We start from the raw sequence: 19,380 nt of genomic DNA on the forward strand, positions 1-19,380 counted from the left end.
ACCCTAGTTTCCACCGGTTGCCCGATTTCCACTAAGGAGCGTATCCCGGATGGTACCACGAGGAGGTAGAGATAGGAGTTGCTAAATAAGAGGCTGTGGAACTTCGTGATAGTTCTGGAGCGCATTATTCAACCATTTACCATCCGTGTGTGTGTGTGTGTGTGTGTGTGTGTGTGTGTGTGTGTGTGTGTGTGTGTGTGTGTGTGTGTGTGTGTGTGTGTGTGTGTGTGTGTGTGTGTGTGTGTGTGTGTGTGTGCATGTAACGCTTGACTTTAGTCGTCTGTTTCTCGGAGATGGCTAAACCGATTTATGCGATTACATTTGGTAGGTAATATAGCCTCATAGATCACCATTGAATCGTTTTTTGATTGGATGTTTAATTTGAAAGTTATGAGCAGTCGTGTACAGCATAATAAAATTTACAATTATTTATTACGATTTTAACCAGATAATTAATCAGATTTCAATTATCTTAGTATCAAACGAGAGGCCCTTACGCTACGAACATATCTGCCAAATATTATTAGAATTGGCCTTGCCAGACAAAAGTTATTTGAAAAACATTGATGAAATTATTTAAGCAAACATTACTGATACAAATCAATTAGAAAAACCCGATTTAATCCACCTACTGGTGAAAGGAACCTGTGTTATACGGTTTTACTTGCTATTCGTGTTTTTCGACCAATTTTTAAACCTTTGTTATAGTATAGCAAAGGTAAAAAACAATCTAGTTTGCTCATATTTAAGATTCCATAAAAATTCAAAAATAACTCTTTCGTTTATTAAAACAAAGGTTTCTTTCAATTTGTTGTTAGAACCTAATAAAGTGCAGAAAATACTTAAAAGATGGCTTAACAGGAGCGGCATTTTGCATCGAGTATATTTCTAGCTGCAATAGTTTATGTTTTAATTTTATACACTTGCTGTTGACGGATCCTTACAAAATTGTTATCCAAACAAACAAAAAAGTCTAGAATTGACGACAAAGTTTTCTTAATGCACAATTGATTGAACGACGTAGATATAAGAATTCGCTACCTGTAATCCTTATTTCGTTCTGATGCACTGAAACTGAACATAAAATAGGACTTAGATTGCAATTTGCAATTGCACTTAGACACTAAATTTCACTTTGAATTTTACTGGAAATTGAATGTCAAATGGACGTGGTATTGGATTTGATATTGGATCAAAATTTAAACTTGAAATTGGACATTAAATTCGACTTAAATTTAGAATTCAAATTGAATTCAAAATAAACATGAAATTAGACTTGAAATAGGACTTAAAATTGAACTTGAAATTTTACTTGAAGTTAGGCTGGTATTGCATGTAAAATATGGCTTGAAATCAGATTTGAAATTACACATAAAGCTTGCGTTAAATTTTATAGAAAAGGTATGCCACGTGCCCCAGTGTGTGTCCCGGGCACGCCTGTGACGATATGTAATATTTTTAATAGTGTCCAAAGCCATATTGCTCCTATATAACTCAATGAGTTATTACTATCAGAATCTGTTACAAACTTGAAACTTTTGTTTTCACTTCCTGATCAGTTTATTTCCGATTTGTAACACAATGTGTTATAAATATCAGAGTGTGTTATAAATGTGATGTTATCTTGGTATGCGCTCCTGATCGGGGAAGGCCCTCTACAGACGACCTATTCCGTTAGAGGGTTATGTAATAATTGTTCAGTAAAGTTCTATTTAACGGTGATTGACAGTCAAATTGGCGGTCGTAATAGATGTCTAAGAATAGATTTCACTAGGATTTAGTACACTAAATTATATTTCGATGAAAGTGATCGTTCTCGGGTTTCCTTACTCACAGCAATTATTTTGTCCTAACTGATAAGAATATGAAATATATATTGACTTTTGGCCGACAGCGGTGGATCAGTTGGGTCGAAATCGCCGTAAGAAACGAATGTGTGAATAATTACCAGAATAAAGTGTAGTACAACTGCCAGTTACAATCAGTAGCCGCATTCACCATGTGGTATTTTAGAATTTTGCTCGGCTGCGGTTTGCTCGCGACGATCTGTAAAAGCCAGATGTTAGTGATGGTCTTTCTTTATCTCATAAAAATACGACAACAAATAGTTTTGGGAAACCCAGTGAAATTTATCAGTGAAACAGTGGAATCGTGCTTTTCGTTCGAGATTTATAATTAATTTAATCTAATATTAATACTTAGTGTGAAATATTTGTGACCTGCTAAGCAGGGGTCAACAATGCGAAGCAAATTAAGGATGTTCAACAACAGACGGTGCGTTTTCCGTAAAATCAGATCAAGTTTTGATTTATCAGTGATAACGCGTGTTTAACTGTTGAACGGAATGGCATAACGGTAGTATCCGGTCAAGAATCGGTGTCGGATATTAGGGAGCATTTAGGAAATTCAATGCCACTTTTTAAACAACTTATTGAAAGTGAAAACTAAATATAGGAATCGTATTGTAATGTAAATTGTAATGTAATTAACTTTCAGATTGTCAGTCTTGGGTTCCACATGTATTCGACCAAATAATATCTATAGCATAGCCTTCACCAATTTGTTCACGAATGATCTCCGATTGAGGCTAGATTTGGAAGGCTCCAGCGAAGGGATTACCGTTTTGAATGCAACAAATGAATTAAAACTCTTCAGCAAGTCAGCAGGATTTGCGAGCTTTCAGGTGATTTTTGTTTCTGGTTTCGAATTGGGTCGATACGTAAAAAAAGTAATTACAATCTTGCAGGTCGGGGCTATTCCACAGGGTACATACTTTCTATCAATACGAAGCCTAGATGCTCATTTAATTTTCAATGAAATTATTGATTTGTTTTACAATGGAAAAACTTCATCAATATTCATTCAAACCGATAAACCAATCTATGTACCTGGAGATGTTGTTAGGTTTAGAGTTATTGCAGTGGGTGCCGATACACGGCCGGTGACGAATTACAACACTGTGGATATTGGATTTTATAACACGGAAGGGAAGCTTATTAGGCAATGGAAATATGCTAAATTGCACAAAGGGATCTTTCAGTCGACAGTGCGTCTGCCATCTTTATCGAATTTCGGCAATTGGAAATTATTGGTGACAGCTGGGAATTATGTGTGTTTCAATTAAGAACATAAGAATTGCGTCGAATGTAAAGCCTGTTTATTTTTGCAGAAAGTAGAGAAGCAAATTGAAGTAAGAGAATACATACTGCCAAACTTTTTTGTTAAAGCATATCCTTCTGAAATTCTGCTGATTGAGAAGAAAACGATTAGCGTAACTGTAGAATCAACAGATATATCAGGCAGGCACGTTAACGGGACAGTACGGGTAGACCTATTTTTCCACGAAGAAATGGAAAACCCCGACATGACAATAACAAAGCCTATTTCCGGAACAGCTACTGTAGATTTTGTTCTTAATTATGTTCTAGCAATAGAAGTTGGACAAAATGTATTTCACAGAAATGTCTTCGTCAAGGTGAAAGTAATAGAAGCATTTACAAGTAAATGATGACTACGGAAATCCTAAGTTAGATTAGATAAATTTCTTACATTTTAGATCGCACGGAGAATCTCATGGAAGTAATACCCGTATATAAACATCCATACAGATATTCGTTGGCCAAATCTATGTCGCGATTCAAACCCGGTTTACCGTTTCAAATGGATTTATCGATAACGGATCACAATGGTGAGCCAGCACCAGAGGAGTCTGTAGCAGACATTTTAATATATTATACTGGAGAATCCTTGGCGAGGGAAGATTTAATGCAAGGTATTATTCGCAAGGGTTTAGCTACGTTGGTTTTAAGACCACCAGAAAGTGCCGATAGAATGCACGTTAAGGTAAGCAATCTCATACAATGTGATGCTTGAAACAGTAATATAGTAATTATATAAGCTCAGAATCTCAGCAGAAAACAGATCATTTGATTGGTAACTGTTGGAGGTAGGGTAAAATGGTGCAAAACGCACCCCTTAAGCAAAACATCAAGTATGTTAAAAGTATGCAAATCGCATTATATAAACGGCTGAAACTAGGTTAAAAATGGCGAAAGTGTTTGTTAAATGGCTGAGATATATTGAGTTCATATGTCAACATAATTGGTAATAAGGGGCCATCCATAAAGTACGTCACGCTTATAGGGGGGAGGGGGGGTTGACCTAAACGTGACGATTTGTGACGTAGGGGGGAGGGGGGGTATAAAGTTATGTGACGTCACAAGAAAAAAAAAATTCAAATTTATAAAAAGGCTACTTCATTTTGAGATAAAACTATTGAAGGCTTCTATAAAATTAACGTACTGATGGATTTTTTTAACATATTTTGGTAAACAGGGCTTATTTATTTTTGTACTATGAACTCTCTATTAAAGCTTAACAGAATATGCTGTCCACCACTGAAGAACTCTTTGTGTACCATCCTGCCTAGAAGATTGGAACCGCAAATTGTAGTCGCATAAACTCCTGAGGTGCTACGGGGTGCTACCAGAGACCAATGGCAATGTTTCCTCTTGATATTCTTGCTGAACTCAATCGATGAACCTAAACTCATACCGAAGTTCCACGGCTGGTTTTAAGGTTCTTCTGTACAACCTATACTGCCCCTCTTTCAAAAGCTTCCGGAAGGATAGAGTTTGTGCCACTTGCGGATTAAATTTCGCATCTAAAGTAATGTTGAATGATTGCAAAAAAATACACAAAATGACAAAATCCGTCAGAAAAGTTCTTCCAAGGCGTGTTGCAGCAAGACGTCAGCAGGAAGTCCTGATTCTTTCAACTATAGTTCCATAGATCAGACGAATTTGAGTGGATGGATGTAAACGACATGGATATGCGTGAAACATTCATCGACGACACATCAGCGACTTCGAAAGCGTTTTCGATCGCAGCAATTGGAGATCATCTTCAAAATCCGTGAATCGATGACTTATAAGCTCGAACATTTTCCCTCTTTTATTTGCTGAAATTCATTTTTGTTATTTGATTGAAGTGAATTAAATTGATAGCTTGAAATTAAAAGGCTGGAATGTATATTTAATTTTTTTGTTGTGAAGGGGGGGGGGGTGCCGGGACGTGACGTACTTTCTCAGGGGGGGTCATGAATGTGTGACCAAATGTGACAATGGGGGAGGGGGGGTCGATTTTGGTCAAAATTTGCGTGACGTACTAAATGAATGTCGCCTAAAATGTATTCATTTATTTTTCTCTCTTTTTCTGTTGTGTGATGAATTATCGTAAGTCAAACAATGTACGATTGAGCCGTTCTGAATTATAGTAGTCTGTGGACCATTCACTAAATTTTACGGGAGACGCATTTCTTATTCTTATTCTTATTCTTATTCTTATTCTTATTCTTATTCTTATTCTTATTCTTATTCTTATTCTTATTCTTATTCTTATTCTTATTCTTATTCTTATTCTTATTCTTATTCTTATTCTTATTCTTATTCTTATTCTTATTCTTATTCTTATTCTTATTCTTATTCTTATTCTTATTCTTATTCTTATTCTTATTCTTATTCTTATTCTTATTCTTATTCTTATTCTTATTCTTATTCTTATTCTTATTCTTATTCTTATTCTTATTCTTATTCTTATTCTTATTCTTATTCTTATTCTTATTCTTATTCTTATTCTTATTCTTATTCTTATTCTTATTCTTATTCTTATTCTTATTCTTATTCTTATTCTTATTCTTATTCTTATTCTTATTCTTATTCTTATTCTTATTCTTATTCTTATTCTTATTCTTATTCTTATTCTTATTCTTATTCTTATTCTTATTCTTATTCTTATTCTTATTCTTATTCTTATTCTTATTCTTATTCTTATTCTTATTCTTATTCTTATTCTTATTCTTATTCTTATTCTTATTCTTATTCTTATTCTTATTCTTATTCTTATTCTTATTCTTATTCTTATTCTTATTCTTATTCTTATTCTTATTAATACCATCACAGTCACAATTAAGGATTCCTGGGAATAATTTTAATTATTTCTATTTACCGAAATATTTCAAATTATTTTCTTGTCTGTATTAACATTTGCATAATATAAGTGACATATTGCAAATGTTTAATAGGCCAGGCCAACTGTGAAGTATTGCCGCGAAGACAATTTGCGAAATGAATCTTGTGTGAATAAGCTATTCTAACATAGATGCATTTCAAAATCAACAGGGCCAACCGTTTCTGATTAATTGTAAATCTATACCTATAAAGAAGGATTTCTGTCTGTCTGTCTGTCTGTCTGTCTGTCTGTCCGTATGTTCCTTATAGAATCGAAAACTACTGAACCAATCGGCATGAAAATATGCATGTAGAGGTTTTTTGGGGCCAGGAAAGGTTTTAGTGATGGTTAGAAACCCCTCCCCCCACTAAGAGGGGGGGCTCCCATACAAATGAAACACAAATTTCTGCATAACTCGACAACTAATCAAGCAAATAGAACAAAATTTGGCATGTGGGTATTTCCGGTGACAAGAATTTATTCTATGGTAAATTGAGACCCCTCCCCTCTTTATAAGGGGAATTATAATTCCTCTCCTCTTTAAAAGGGGGGGCTTCCATACAAATTTCCTCATAACTCGAGAACTAATCAAGCAAATGGAACCAAATTTGGCATGTGAAGGTTTTCGAGGGCAAGAATATTTTCTATAGTAAATTAGGACCCCTCCCCACTTTAAGAGGGGGGGCTCCTGTACCAAAGAAACACAATTTTCCTCATAACTCGAGAATTAATTAAGCAAATGGAACCAAATTTGGCATGTGGGTGTTTTTGGAGACAAAATTTTTTTCTATGATGAATTAGGACCCCTCCCCGTTTTAGGAGGGGGGGATCCTATACACATGAAATACAAATTTCCTCATAACTGAAGAACTAATCAAGCAAATGGAACAAAATTTGGCATGTGAAAGTTTTCGAGGGCAAGAATATTTTCTATGGTAAATGAGGACCCCTCCCCACTTTAAGAGGGGGGGCTCCTATACAAACGAAATTCAAATTTCCTCATAACTCGAGAACTAATCAAGCAAATGGAACAAAATTTGGCACGTGGGTGTTTTTGGAGACAGAATTTTTTTCTATGATGAATTGGGACCCCTCCCTACTTTAGGAAGGGGGGCTCCTATACAAATGAAATGCAAATTTCCTCATAACTCGAGAATTAATCAAGCAAATGGAACCAAATTTGGCATGTGAAAGTTTTATAGGGCATGAATATTTTCTATGGTGAATTAGAACCCCTCCCCACTTTAAGAGGGGGGCTCCTATACAAACGAAATACAAATTTCCTCATAACTCGAGAAATAATCAAGAAAATGGAACCAAATTTGACACGTGGGTGTTTTTGGAGACAAAAATTTTTTCTATGATGAACTGGGACCCCTCCTCACTTTAGGAGGGGGGGCTCCTATACAAATGAAATGCAAATTTCCTCATAACTCGAGAATTAATCAAGCAAATGGAACAAAATTTGGCATGTGAAAGTTTTCGAGGGCATGAATATTTTCTATGGTGAATTAGAACCCCTCCCCACTTTAAGAGGGGGGCTCCTATACAAACGAAATACAAATTTCCTCATAACTCGAGAAATAATCAAGAAAATGGAACCAAATTTGACACGTGGGTGTTTTTGGAGACAAAAATTTTTTCTATGATGAACTGGGACCCCTCCTCACTTTAGGAGGGGGGGCTCCTATACAAATGAAATGCAAATTTCCTCATAACTCGAGAATTAATCAAGCAAATGGAACAAAATTTGGCATGTGAAAGTTTTCGAGGGCACGAATATTTTCTATGGTGAATTAGGAACCCTCCCAACTTTAAGAGGGGGGGCTCCTATACAAACGAAATACAAATTTCCTCATAACTCGATAACTAATCAAGCAAATGGAACCAAATTTGGCACGTGGGTGTTTTTGGAGACAAATTTTTTTTCTATGATGAATTTGCGACCCCTACCCACTTTAGGAGGGGGGGGGGGCTCCTATAGAAATGAAATTCAAATTTCCTCATAACTCGAGAACTAATCAAGCAAATAGAACCAAATTTGGCATGTGGAGGTTTCTGGAGACAAAAATATTTTCTATGGTGAATTAGGACCCCTCCCAACTTTAAGAGGGGGTGCTTCTACACAAATGAAATACAAATTTCCTCATAATTCGAGAACTAATCAAGCAAATGGAACCATATTTTGCATGTGGGTGTTTTTGGAGGCAACCATTTTTGACGTAGGACTACGTCTTACGGCAAGTTTTGAGATAGGGTGTCATTCCAAAAAATCGAAAAATGCGAGCGTCACGAAAAATGAAAGGTTTTGAACGCTAATAGCTCAGCGGTTTTCCGATCGATTTTCAATATTCTTACACCAATCGATCGGTAAATCTTCTAAGAATTGACCCAAATGAAGAAAAGTATGGATTCTTGATGTTGAACTATTGAAAAATTGAAAATAATGAACCTATGTTTTACCAGAATTCACGTTTCGTGATTGGTTGGAAGATTCTTTGCGATGATTTAAACCTATACCAATTTGATATCTGTGCTTGGGAAGTACGCCAAAACAAGTGACAAAGTTTTCTCATTTCAACAAGATTTCTTAACACCGCGGTTAAGCCTAGACCATGTTGATGTCCTTGCTTGGGAAGTACGCCACAAAAAGTGACAAAGCCTCATCGTGCCAACAGATTTCTTACGAACGCGATTAAACCTAGTCCAATTTGATGTCTGTGTTAGGGAAGTGTGCCAGAAAAAATGACACAAGTTCGCTGCCCCAAAAGATCGCAAATTCTTTACTGCGAGACGGTTAAACCTCGGCGAATTTGATATCTGTGTTGGAAAAATGTGCTACAGCTGTAGTGTTCGGTTATAATACGACTCTGCATGAATACGCATGCTCGCCGATGCCGTTTCATTAGAAGTGTAGTAAAAAGATGCTGTTGATAAAATAGGATTGAATTGGTAAAATCCCTTCAACGTGGGGAACCATGGGTAATAAAAACAATCTTTAATTTCAGTAAAGTAGCAGGAAAGCAATAGTTTGTGTTCTTGATTTTGTTAAATTGTTTTCAAATGCACAATATTTTGAGAATAGAACGTATGCAATGTTACTACTTTGATAAATGTTACATACAACGCATGTCGCATGTATATATGTTGCATATAGCATGTATACATGAAGAATCGAATGATTACAAGCATGAATACATGCTACTATCACTACAAAGAGACTTACGTAGTCCTGCGTCACCTATATATGTGGTCGTGTCTTGTACACAACCCCTCTGATTTTTTCTATGATGAATTAGGACCCCTTACCTTTTTAAGAGGGGGGGCTCTCATACAAACGAAATACAAATTTCCTCATAACTCTAGAACTAATCAAGTAAATGGAACCAAATTTATCATGTGAGTGTTTTTGTAGGCAAGAATATTTTCTATGGTATATTTTCTATTGATTTCCTCACTTTAAGAGGGGGGGGGGCTCCTATACAAATGAAAAACAAATTTCCTCATAACTCGAGAACTAATCAAGCAAATGGAACCAAATTTGACATGTAAGTGGTTTTGGACGCAAAATTTTTTTCTATGGTGAATTGAGACCTCTCTTCTTTAGAAAGCGAGTTATGGCCCATCTCCCCTTTAAGAGGGTGGGCTTCCATACAAATGAAATGCAAATTTCCTCTTATCTCGAGAACCAATCAATCAAATGGAACCAAATTTGGCATGTAGGAGTTTTAGATGGCAGAAATTTTTTCTATGGTGAATTACAACCCCTTCCCCTTTTAAGAGGGGAGCTCCCATACAAATGAAATTCAAATTTCCTTATAACTTGAGAACTAATCAAGCAAATGGAACCAAATTTGGCATGCGGGAGATTTTGGAGTCTTGAATTTATTTTACGATAGTTAGAGACCTCTCACCCCTGTGTACTCTCATATAAATAAAACAGAAATTTTTGCGAAACTCAAAAACTAATCGAACTCGAGAAATTCGAGACTCTTCCATAAAACATTAGTCAATACAAGACCACAAAAACTATCTATAGTAACACTAGATCATTCAGGACGAGACGGTCGCGAGTGTTGCCGGTGACCCGCCGTCGGAAGCGCCGCCCACTCGCGGCTTGCAAAACTCGAGATTGTGACAAAGATCATCCGAGATTCATGATTTATGTACAACACAGGTTAATTTGTGGCAATACGAAGTTTGTCGGGTCAGCTAGTCTACTATATAAAAATGGATTTCTGTCTGTCGGGATTAGGGCTGTCTAACCGGTAGTACCGGTAGTACCGAAACCGGTAATACCGGCCAATTTTTGGATACCGAAATACCGGTTTTGGAAAGGCAAAAAACCGGTATTTCCGGTATTTTCTAATCTGCTTGTTTTTTACAACTCCTTATTCGAATAAGAGCTAAATTTGATAAAAAATTATAAAACTCTTAGAAAAACAACTTGGTGTTAATGCCAACGAGATTCTTCGACTACTAACAATGAAGAGAGTGAAATGTGGGTCAAATAATTCAAATAGCTCTTGAACCCGTTTAAGGCACAGTAGAGTAACTTTGCTGTAAAAATTTTTCATTACATGAGCCAGACGTCGTGTTTCAATTTATTTTTGAACAACTTGATATTCAAAAGCCACCAAATTATTCAACGCTCTCAAATGACGAATTTAGGAAACAAGATCAGGGCCAAGAAACGTCACTTACAATAGTAAATTGTTTTTCAACAATGAAGTAATTAAGCTTCAGTTTCAACAGAAGCAGCGCCGCTTCGTTTCAAAACTGGTTTCAATCAGCGTCATTGAAACGATTTTCACTTCATCATGACGACCGGTTTTAAAGTTTCATTTGTATTTCTCTATCAAATATTCAGAAAAATGTCAGTCTAGACTTTGAATGCAATTGAATTGATTTTGAGTAACATTTCCTACAATTTAACGCATATTATGATTAATCTACTCAACATAGAAAAATCGTGCCTGACTGTCAATCGCCGTCATTTGGCATAGTTAGTAGCTTCAGCTGAAGCTTGCTTGAAACGTTGTGCTCAATAAATGATACAAGTCGCTTCATGTATGAAGCGAAGGTAAGGGAAAGTTAGCTTCATTTATTTGTTTCGACGATGCCGGGCTCTGATCAGAATACGGGAATCTTTGAGCTCTGAGCATTCTTGCCATCAAAGGATCTGCCCGGAAAGAAGTTGGAATATTTTTCAAGTCTTTCGAGTGATACATTGATTAACCCTTTATAAGGCCGTGACAATTATATTGCCACCAACGAAAAATATTTGTTTTGCGTCTATAAAGACATCAATATAATTATTGAAGCAAAATAAAAATTTTTTGTTGGTGGCAATATAGTTGGCACTGCCTTATAAAGGGTTAAAAAAGGAGATGAAATCTGCATCCCACTATCTTCGAATAGTGGGATTGATAACAGAGAAGAGAAAATATTTGTGAACGATGATGAAGAGGATGACGTTATGCAGAAGTTTAGGTTTGGGGATGGAGAAAAAATTGTTGAGAGGTTGTACGAGACCGGGGCATTAATTATGCTGGAAGCTACAATACAAGATATTTTGTAAATAATTAAAGGCGGGTTTCCCTACTACAAATTTCAAGAAATGAAAGGAAAATTCCTGATGCGCTTAGAACCATTTGCCAGACATCGATGAAATCGGAAGTTTTTTCAATTGTTGGAAGTGTTGGCAATAAAATTCGTTTTAGTAAGGGAATTAAATCGCTAAGAGTATAATATCTGCTTAAATTCTACTTTTCTAAGCAACAATACTGAAACTAAAGTTTCAAAATAAAAAGATTTACTGAAAAACATCGAAATTTCTTTTGATTTCGAATAATCTGCCAATACCGGTATTTTACCGGTATTACCGGTATTTTCTACACCAATACCGAAATACCGGTTTTCACCGAAAGCGCCCAAAACCGACAGCCCTAGTCGGGATGTTCTTTATAGAATCAAAAACTACTGAACCAATCGGCGTGAAAATTTGCATGTAGAGGGCCAGGAAAGGTTTTAGTGATGGCTAGAAACCCCTCCCCCACTAGGAGGGGGGGCTCCCATACAAATGAAAAACAAATTTCCTCATAACTCGAGAAATAATCAAGCAAATGGAACCAAATTTAGCATGCGGGTGTTTTTGGAGACAAAATTTTTTTCTATGATGAATTAGGACCCCTCCTCACTTTAGGAGGGGGGGCTCCTATACAAATGAAATACAAATTTCCTCATAACTCGAGAACTAATCAAGCAAATAGAACAAAATTTGGTATGTGGGTGTTTTTAAAGACACAAATTTTTTCTATGATAAACTGGGACCCCTCCCCACTTTAGGAGGAGGGGCTCCTAAACAAATGCAATACAAATTTTCTCATAACTCGAGAACTAATCAAGCAAATGGAACAAAATTTGGCATGTGAAAGTTTTCGAGGGCAAGAATATTTTCTATGGTGAATTTATTTATTTATTTAGTCGTCAAATCATAGTAGACCTTTACATTAGTTATTACATTATATTAGTTCTATTACTACAATACAGTCTACAAAGAAAACTGAACAGTGCAACTTTTAAGTTACATAATATTGCTTACATTTTTTGCATCTAACGCGTAGAATTAAAGTATTGTTTTAATTTTAATTTAGACATAGTAAAGTCAATATTTTCGCAATGTTGGTTATAGGCGATCATCATCTGATTTAAAGGCCCGAATTTGGCATAGTTTGTGCGACAGTGACTTATGCTAAATATATTTCGGTTCCGCAATTGACGGTTCGGTACATAAAAGCTGAGTTTAGATAAAATTTCCACAGAATCTATACGGTGTGAAATAATATCGTTTACAAATGACACTTTGGCGAACTCACGTCGCTGTTTTAGTGTCTGTATATTTATAAGCAAGCAGCGGGCTTCATAAGAGGGAAGAGGAAAGCTTGTCCAATTTAGTTTACGCAAAGCAAACAGCACGAATTGTTTTTGTACTGATTCTATTCGTTCCTGGTGTATTAATGAAAATGGTGACCAGACTATGCTACAGTATTCTAATATTGACCTCACATACTTACTTACTTAGGTGGCTTGCCGTCCTAAGACAAAGCCTGTTGAACAAAATTTCTCCATGTAACTCGGTTGAGGGCTACCGCTCTCCAATTCCTCGGACACCGAGTACTCTCTGCCAGATCTCGCTCCACATGGTCTAACCATCTTGCTCGCTGCGCTCCTGGTCGTCTTGTTCCTACCGGATTTGAGGCGAACACCATCTTTGCAGGGTAGTTGTCCGGCATTCTTGCAACATGCCCTGCCCATCGCATCCGTCCAGCTTTAGCCACCTTCTGGATACTGGGTTCGCCATAGAGCTGTGCGAGTTCATGGTTCATCCTCCGCCTCCATACTCCGTTCTCCTGTACGCCGCCGAAGATCGTTCTTAGCACTCGTCGTTCGAAAACTCCGAGCACTCGCAGGTCCTCCTCGAGCATTGTCCATGTTTCATGCCCGTAGAGAACAACCGGTCTAATAAGCGTCTTGTACAGGGTGCACTTTGTACGGGGACTTAGCCTGCTCGACCGCAATTGCTTGTGGAGCCCATAGTAAGCACGACTTCCGCTGATAATACGCCTCCGAATCTCACGGCTGGTATCATTGTCCGCCGTTACCAGTGAGCCAAGGTAGACAAATTCATCGACTACCTCAAACTCATCGCCGTCGATCAATATACTACTGCCCAAGCGGTGTCGTTCGGCCTCGGTTCCGCTGGCCAGCATGTACTTTGTTTTAGACGTATTTACCTTTAACCCAATCTTTTCTGCTTCGCGCTTTAGCCTGGTGTACTGTTCAGCCACCGCCACAGATGTTCTGCCGATAATATCCATGTCATCGGCAAAGCAGACGAATTGACTAGATTTGTTGAATATCGTGCCCCGCGTGTTGATACCCGCTCGGTTCATAACACCTTGTAGCGCTATGTTGAACAGCAGGCATGAAAGACCATCACCTTGACGAAGCCCTCTGTGTGATTCGAATGAACTTGACAATCCACCCGAAATCCGAACACAGCACTGCGTACCATCCATCGTAGATTTAATCAGTTTGATGAGCTTCCTGGGGAAGCTGTTCTCGTCCATGATTTTCCATAGCTCTTTCCGGTCGATGGTATTATATGCGGCTTTGAAGTCAACGAATAAATGATGCGTGGGAACTCTGTATTCACGGCCCTTTTGGAGAATTTGCCGCAGTGTAAATATTTGATCCGTTGTAGACCGACCTTCGACGAAGCCGGCTTGATAAGTTCCCACAAATCTATTCGCAATTGGTGATAGACGGCGGAAAATGATTTGGGACAGCACTTTGTAAGCGGCATTGAGAACGGTGATCGCTCGATAGTTCTCACAGTCCAACTTGTCGCCCTTTTTATAGATCGGGCAGATAACCCCATCTTTCCACTCCTCCGGTAGCTGTTCCGTATCCCAAATTCTAACAATTAGTCGGTGAAGACAAACGGCCAGCTTTTCTGGCCCCATTTTAATAAGCTCCGCTCCGATGCCATCTTTTCCAGCTGACTTGTTGTTCTTTAGCTGCATGATGGCCTCCGTGACTTCGCCTATCGTTGGGGCTGGCACCTCTTCCCCGTTTGCTGCACCCTCGAAATCGCTTTCCCCGCCGCCATGGTTTTCCGCCTGGGCGCCATTCAGGTGTTCGTCGAAGTGCTGCTTCCACCTATCGGTCACCTCACGATCGTCCGTCAGAATACTGCCAGTCTTATCCCGACACATTTCGGCTCGCGGCACAAAGCCTTTGCGGGATCCGTTCAGTTTCTGGTAGAACTTCCGCGTTTTCTGAGAACGATGCAGCCGCTCCAACTCTGCATATTCCTGCTCTTCCAGGTTGCGCTTTTTCTCCCGAAAGATTTGGTTTCGCTGCATCTTCTTCTGTTTGTGTCTTTCCACGTTCTGACGTGTGGCACTGCGCATCTTGGCCGCCCGCGCAGCGTTCTCCTCATCCATCACCCTTCTACATTCATCGTCAAACCAATCGTTCCGCTGATTCCGGGCCACATGCCCGATGGAGCTCTCCGCTACACTGCTGATGGCTGTTTTGATAGTGTTCCAACAGTCCTCGAGAGGGGCTTCGTCCAGCTCGTCCTCTTCCGGCTCGTCCAGCTCGTCCTCTTCCGGCAGTGCAGCTTCGAGTGAATGCGCGTAGTTTGCGGCGACGTCTGGCTGCTTCAGCCGCGCGAGATCTAACCGAGGCTGGCGTCGGTACCGAATGTTGTTCACAACGGAGAGTCTTGGGCGCATCTTAACCATCACTAGGTAGTGGTCCGAGTCAACGTTAGCGCTTTTTTTTTTTTTTTTTTTTTTTTTTTTTTTAACGAGTAGGGAAATCTGCTATCAGACACCTGAAAAGACAGCTCAGGGAGTGGGGTTTGGTATCCCGTGAAGATCGTGGAGATCCAGACCCACTAAAACCCTACTCGAGTCTCCAGCCTCAATCCCCCCTGGAACCACCTTATCGGTATTACTTCAGGGAGGGGCTATTGTGCTTAACGCACGCTCTTAGATAACTACTGGACTATGGTAGTTAGGCTGTTTATTCGCCGTTGATCGGCTTTCCAACGATTTTGTAGCTCAAGTACGATCTGGGTAGCAGCCGCATTGACCGCACCCCAGACGTCCGAGCTAGAACACATCCTTTGGACTAAGTTATCCGGAGTAGTGTCCTGTCCGCTAACTGCCATCATGTTGCTTCTCACGCCCTCGAAACGAGGGCATATGAAGAAAGCATGTTCTGCAGTTTCCTCAACGTCCGCGCATTCAGGACACTCGGGGGACTCCGCATGCCCAAATTTGTGCAGATACTGTCTAAAACAACCATGCCCTGACAGAATCTGTGTCAGGTGGAAGTTGACTTCGCCATGACGCCTGTTGACCCATCCGGATAGTTCCGGGATAAGTCTATGTGTCCACCGGCCTTTTGTGGAATCAGACCATGCCCGCTGCCATGTGATCATCGAGGCCGATCTTGTGGTACTCCGTATGCCTCTAGTTCCACGTTGGTTGAAGCACTCTACGTCCTCGCTGATGATGATACCAATAGGCATCATACCCGCTAAGACGCAGATTGCGTCATGTGAAACTGTGCGGTACGCACTCGCCACTCTTAAGCACATGAGACGATAGGTGCTTTCCAGCTTGGCTAGATAGCTTTTGGTACCTAACGCCGATGACCACACCGGCCCGCCATACCTGAGTATGGACTGGACCACGTTGGCTAAAAGCCTTCGCTTGCTGCCATATACCGCAGAGCTATTAGACATCATACGAGACAATGCCGAAATAGCTGTGGAAGCCTTCTTGCAGGCATAGTCGACGTGGCTCCCGAACTTGAGCTTGTCGTCGACCATGACTCCAAGGAGTTTTAAGAACCGCGTTGACGAAATAGTGCAGTCCCCGACACTGATATTTGCTTGCTGCACCGACTTGCGGTTGTTAACCACGATAACCTCCGTTTTATGATGCGCTAGGTCCAGTTTCCTGGATCGCATCCAATCTTCAACAATGCTTATAGAGTGAGCAGCCGTCAACTCAACCTCTCTGATAGATTCACCGTAGACTTCCAAGGTGATATCGTCCGCAAAGCCGACAATCGCCACCCCTACCGGAAACTTTAGCTTCAACACCTCGTCATACATGACGTTCCACAACACCGGGCCCAGTATGGAACCTTGCGGAACCCCTGAGGTGATTGGAACGCATTTCTGACCATCCTCCGTGTTGTAGCATAGCACACGATTCTGGAAATAATTTTCCAGAATTCTGTACAGCGACACCGGCACTTGGACGTTCCGAAGCGAGCTGGCTATGGAGTCCCAGCTAGCGCTATTAAACGCATTTCTCACGTCGAGCGTGACAACTGCGCAATAACGAATACCTGTCCTCTTGGGCTGGATTGCCACCTCGGCTGTCTTAGTGACAGACAAGATGGCATCCACCGTAGATTTGCCTTTTCGGAAGCCGAATTGGTTCCTTGACAGACCGTTTGTACCCTCCGTGTACTGTACGAGTCTGTTAAGGATAACCCTCTCCAGCACCTTGCCGGCAGTATCGAGTAGACAGATCGGCCTATATGACGAGGGGACACCCGGAGGTTTTCCCGGCTTCGGCAATAGGACCAGGTTCTGTCGCTTCCATCTGTCCGGGAAGTGGCCAGCTTCCAGGCATCTATTCATTACTGCCCCGAATAATTCGGGAGCCTCCAAAATAGCCGCTTTAATGGCCATATTCGGGATACCGTCTGGCCCCGGTGCCTTGCTCACCTTTAGGGATTTAGCGATATCAATGAGTTCCTCGTTCGTAACCGTCACTTCCTCCCCGACCTCCAAACCGCCGTCGCCCACGTTACTTTGGATGTTCGGCTGGGAGGCCGACCATCCTACGCTATGGTCTGAGATACTGGAACGTCGGCCGTGGGACGACTCAGCGGTCTGAGGCCAGGGCCTTGGCTCGTGGCGCGGAAAGAGGCCCTCGATGATCCGCTCCAGCATCTCTGGCGATTGCTCAGCGGGCGCCATCACACCCTTGGTCTTTGCCATTACGACTCTGTAGGCATCACCCCACGGGTTCGCATTGGCACTAGCACATAACCTTTCAAAGCAGTCTCGTTTACTAGCTTTTATCCCGCTCTTAAGCGCTGCGCGTGCAGCAACGAGTGCTACTCGACATTCAGCCCTGCTTTCATCCGAACGAGCTCTTTGCATAATTCTCCTCGCACGAAAGCACGCTCCGCGGAGTTCCGCAATTTCATCTGTCCACCAGTAAGCCGGTGACCTGCCATACCTAGGACGACCTTTCCTAGGCATGGTAGCGTCACATGCTCGCGACAGTACCTCAACCAAATGATCAGCGTTCGGATCGGGCATACCGCGATCACCGCACTCTCTCCGGATCGCTTCCACAAATACTTCGGGATCGAAGTATGATGTCTTCCATCCACGGGTGGTTGGAGTGTTGGCCCTACTCGCCGCCTGCCGCCTCGTTATCTGACCGACACCATAGCGGACCGCCTGGTGGTCACTGTGAGTGTAGCCATTATCTACCCGCCAGTCTCCTATCAGACCAGGACTGCCGAAAGTCACGTCGATGATAGACTCCGCACCGTTCCTACTGAAGGTATTTGTGTTGCCGACGTTGGCCAGATCTACGTTAAGCTTTGCCAGAGCTTCAAGCAGAATCCGACCCCTATGGTTCGTGCGACGACTTCCCCACTCTACCGCCCAAGCGTTAAAGTCGCCCGCCACAACCACCGGCCTTAAACCAGACAGCACAACTGATACTCGGTCTACCATCCGCGTAAACTGCTCGATAGACCAACTCGGCGGAGCATAACAACTGCAGTAGAACACTCCACCCACTTTGGCAACCGCAAACCCCTCGTCTGCAGTTGACACAACCTCCTGAACCGGGAACCTGCTTGTTGTCCATATAGCCGCCGTCGCAGACCTATCCGAGACCCAGTTGCCGTTTCCGGCAGGGACGCGATATGGATCCGAGACTATGGCAATGTCCATTGCTGACTCAGAAACTGCTTGGTGTAACAGCTGCTGAGCTGTGCTGCAGTGGTTCAGGTTGAGTTGTGTCACTTGCACTATGAACGTGGCTTAGTCGCCGGCGCACCGGCCGGGCACCTTGGACCTCCCGTTACGTGCTTTGCGTCCCGTTTACCGGTGCAGATCAGGCACTTAGGAGGCTCCGCGCAGTCCTTTGCTTTATGGCCAGCACTGCCACATCTCCTGCACAACTGGCTCCTATCTGGCCCCTTGCAGTTCCAGGCTTTATGTCCGTGCTCGAAACACCGGAAGCAAGCTTCCGACTGCTTGGACACGCTCAGTGGGCAACGTTAGCGCTTCGATAGGATCTGACGTCGATAATGTCTGAGAGGTGCCGACTGTCGATCAAAACGTGGTCGATCTGTGATTCTGTCTGATTTGGTGACCTCCAGGTGTACTTATGGTGGATTCTGTGCTGGAAAAAGGTACTACGTACGGCCATATTCTTGGAGGCGGCAAAGTCGATAAGTCTTAGGCCCATTTCATTGGTTCGCTGGTGTGCACTGAACCTTCCAATCACCGGTTTGAATTCCTCCTCCTGGCCGACCTGAGCATTGAAATCCCCGATGACGATCTTGATATCATGTTTTGGGCAGCGGTCGTATTCACTCTCCAACTGCGCGTAGAATTCATCCTTGTCGTCATCGGTCCTTCTGAGGTGAGGGCTGTGCACGTTGATGATGCTTATGTTGAAGAATCGGCCCTTGATTCTTAACCTGCACATTCGAGGATTGATTGGCCACCACCCAATCACCCGT

General features: G+C 41.3%; 1 protein-coding gene across 1 annotated transcript in view; it reads left to right on the forward strand.

Moving 5' to 3' along the window:
* The first annotated feature begins 1,947 nt into the window (after window positions 1-1,947).
* The window catches only part of LOC128740639 (thioester-containing protein 1 allele R1-like), a 42,414-nt gene continuing 24,981 nt past the window's right edge, over window positions 1,948-19,380 (forward strand). The window contains exons 1-5 of the mRNA XM_053836202.1: window positions 1,948-2,061; window positions 2,497-2,683; window positions 2,747-3,109; window positions 3,170-3,500; window positions 3,557-3,843. Coding sequence (XP_053692177.1) covers window positions 2,000-2,061; window positions 2,497-2,683; window positions 2,747-3,109; window positions 3,170-3,500; window positions 3,557-3,843 — 1,230 coding nt within the window. The 5' untranslated portion in view covers window positions 1,948-1,999. The remainder of the gene's footprint in view (window positions 2,062-2,496; window positions 2,684-2,746; window positions 3,110-3,169; window positions 3,501-3,556; window positions 3,844-19,380) is intronic.

This window comes from Sabethes cyaneus, chromosome 3, assembly GCF_943734655.1.
Source record: "Sabethes cyaneus chromosome 3, idSabCyanKW18_F2, whole genome shotgun sequence".
In the NCBI taxonomy this organism is placed as follows: domain Eukaryota; kingdom Metazoa; phylum Arthropoda; class Insecta; order Diptera; family Culicidae; genus Sabethes; species Sabethes cyaneus.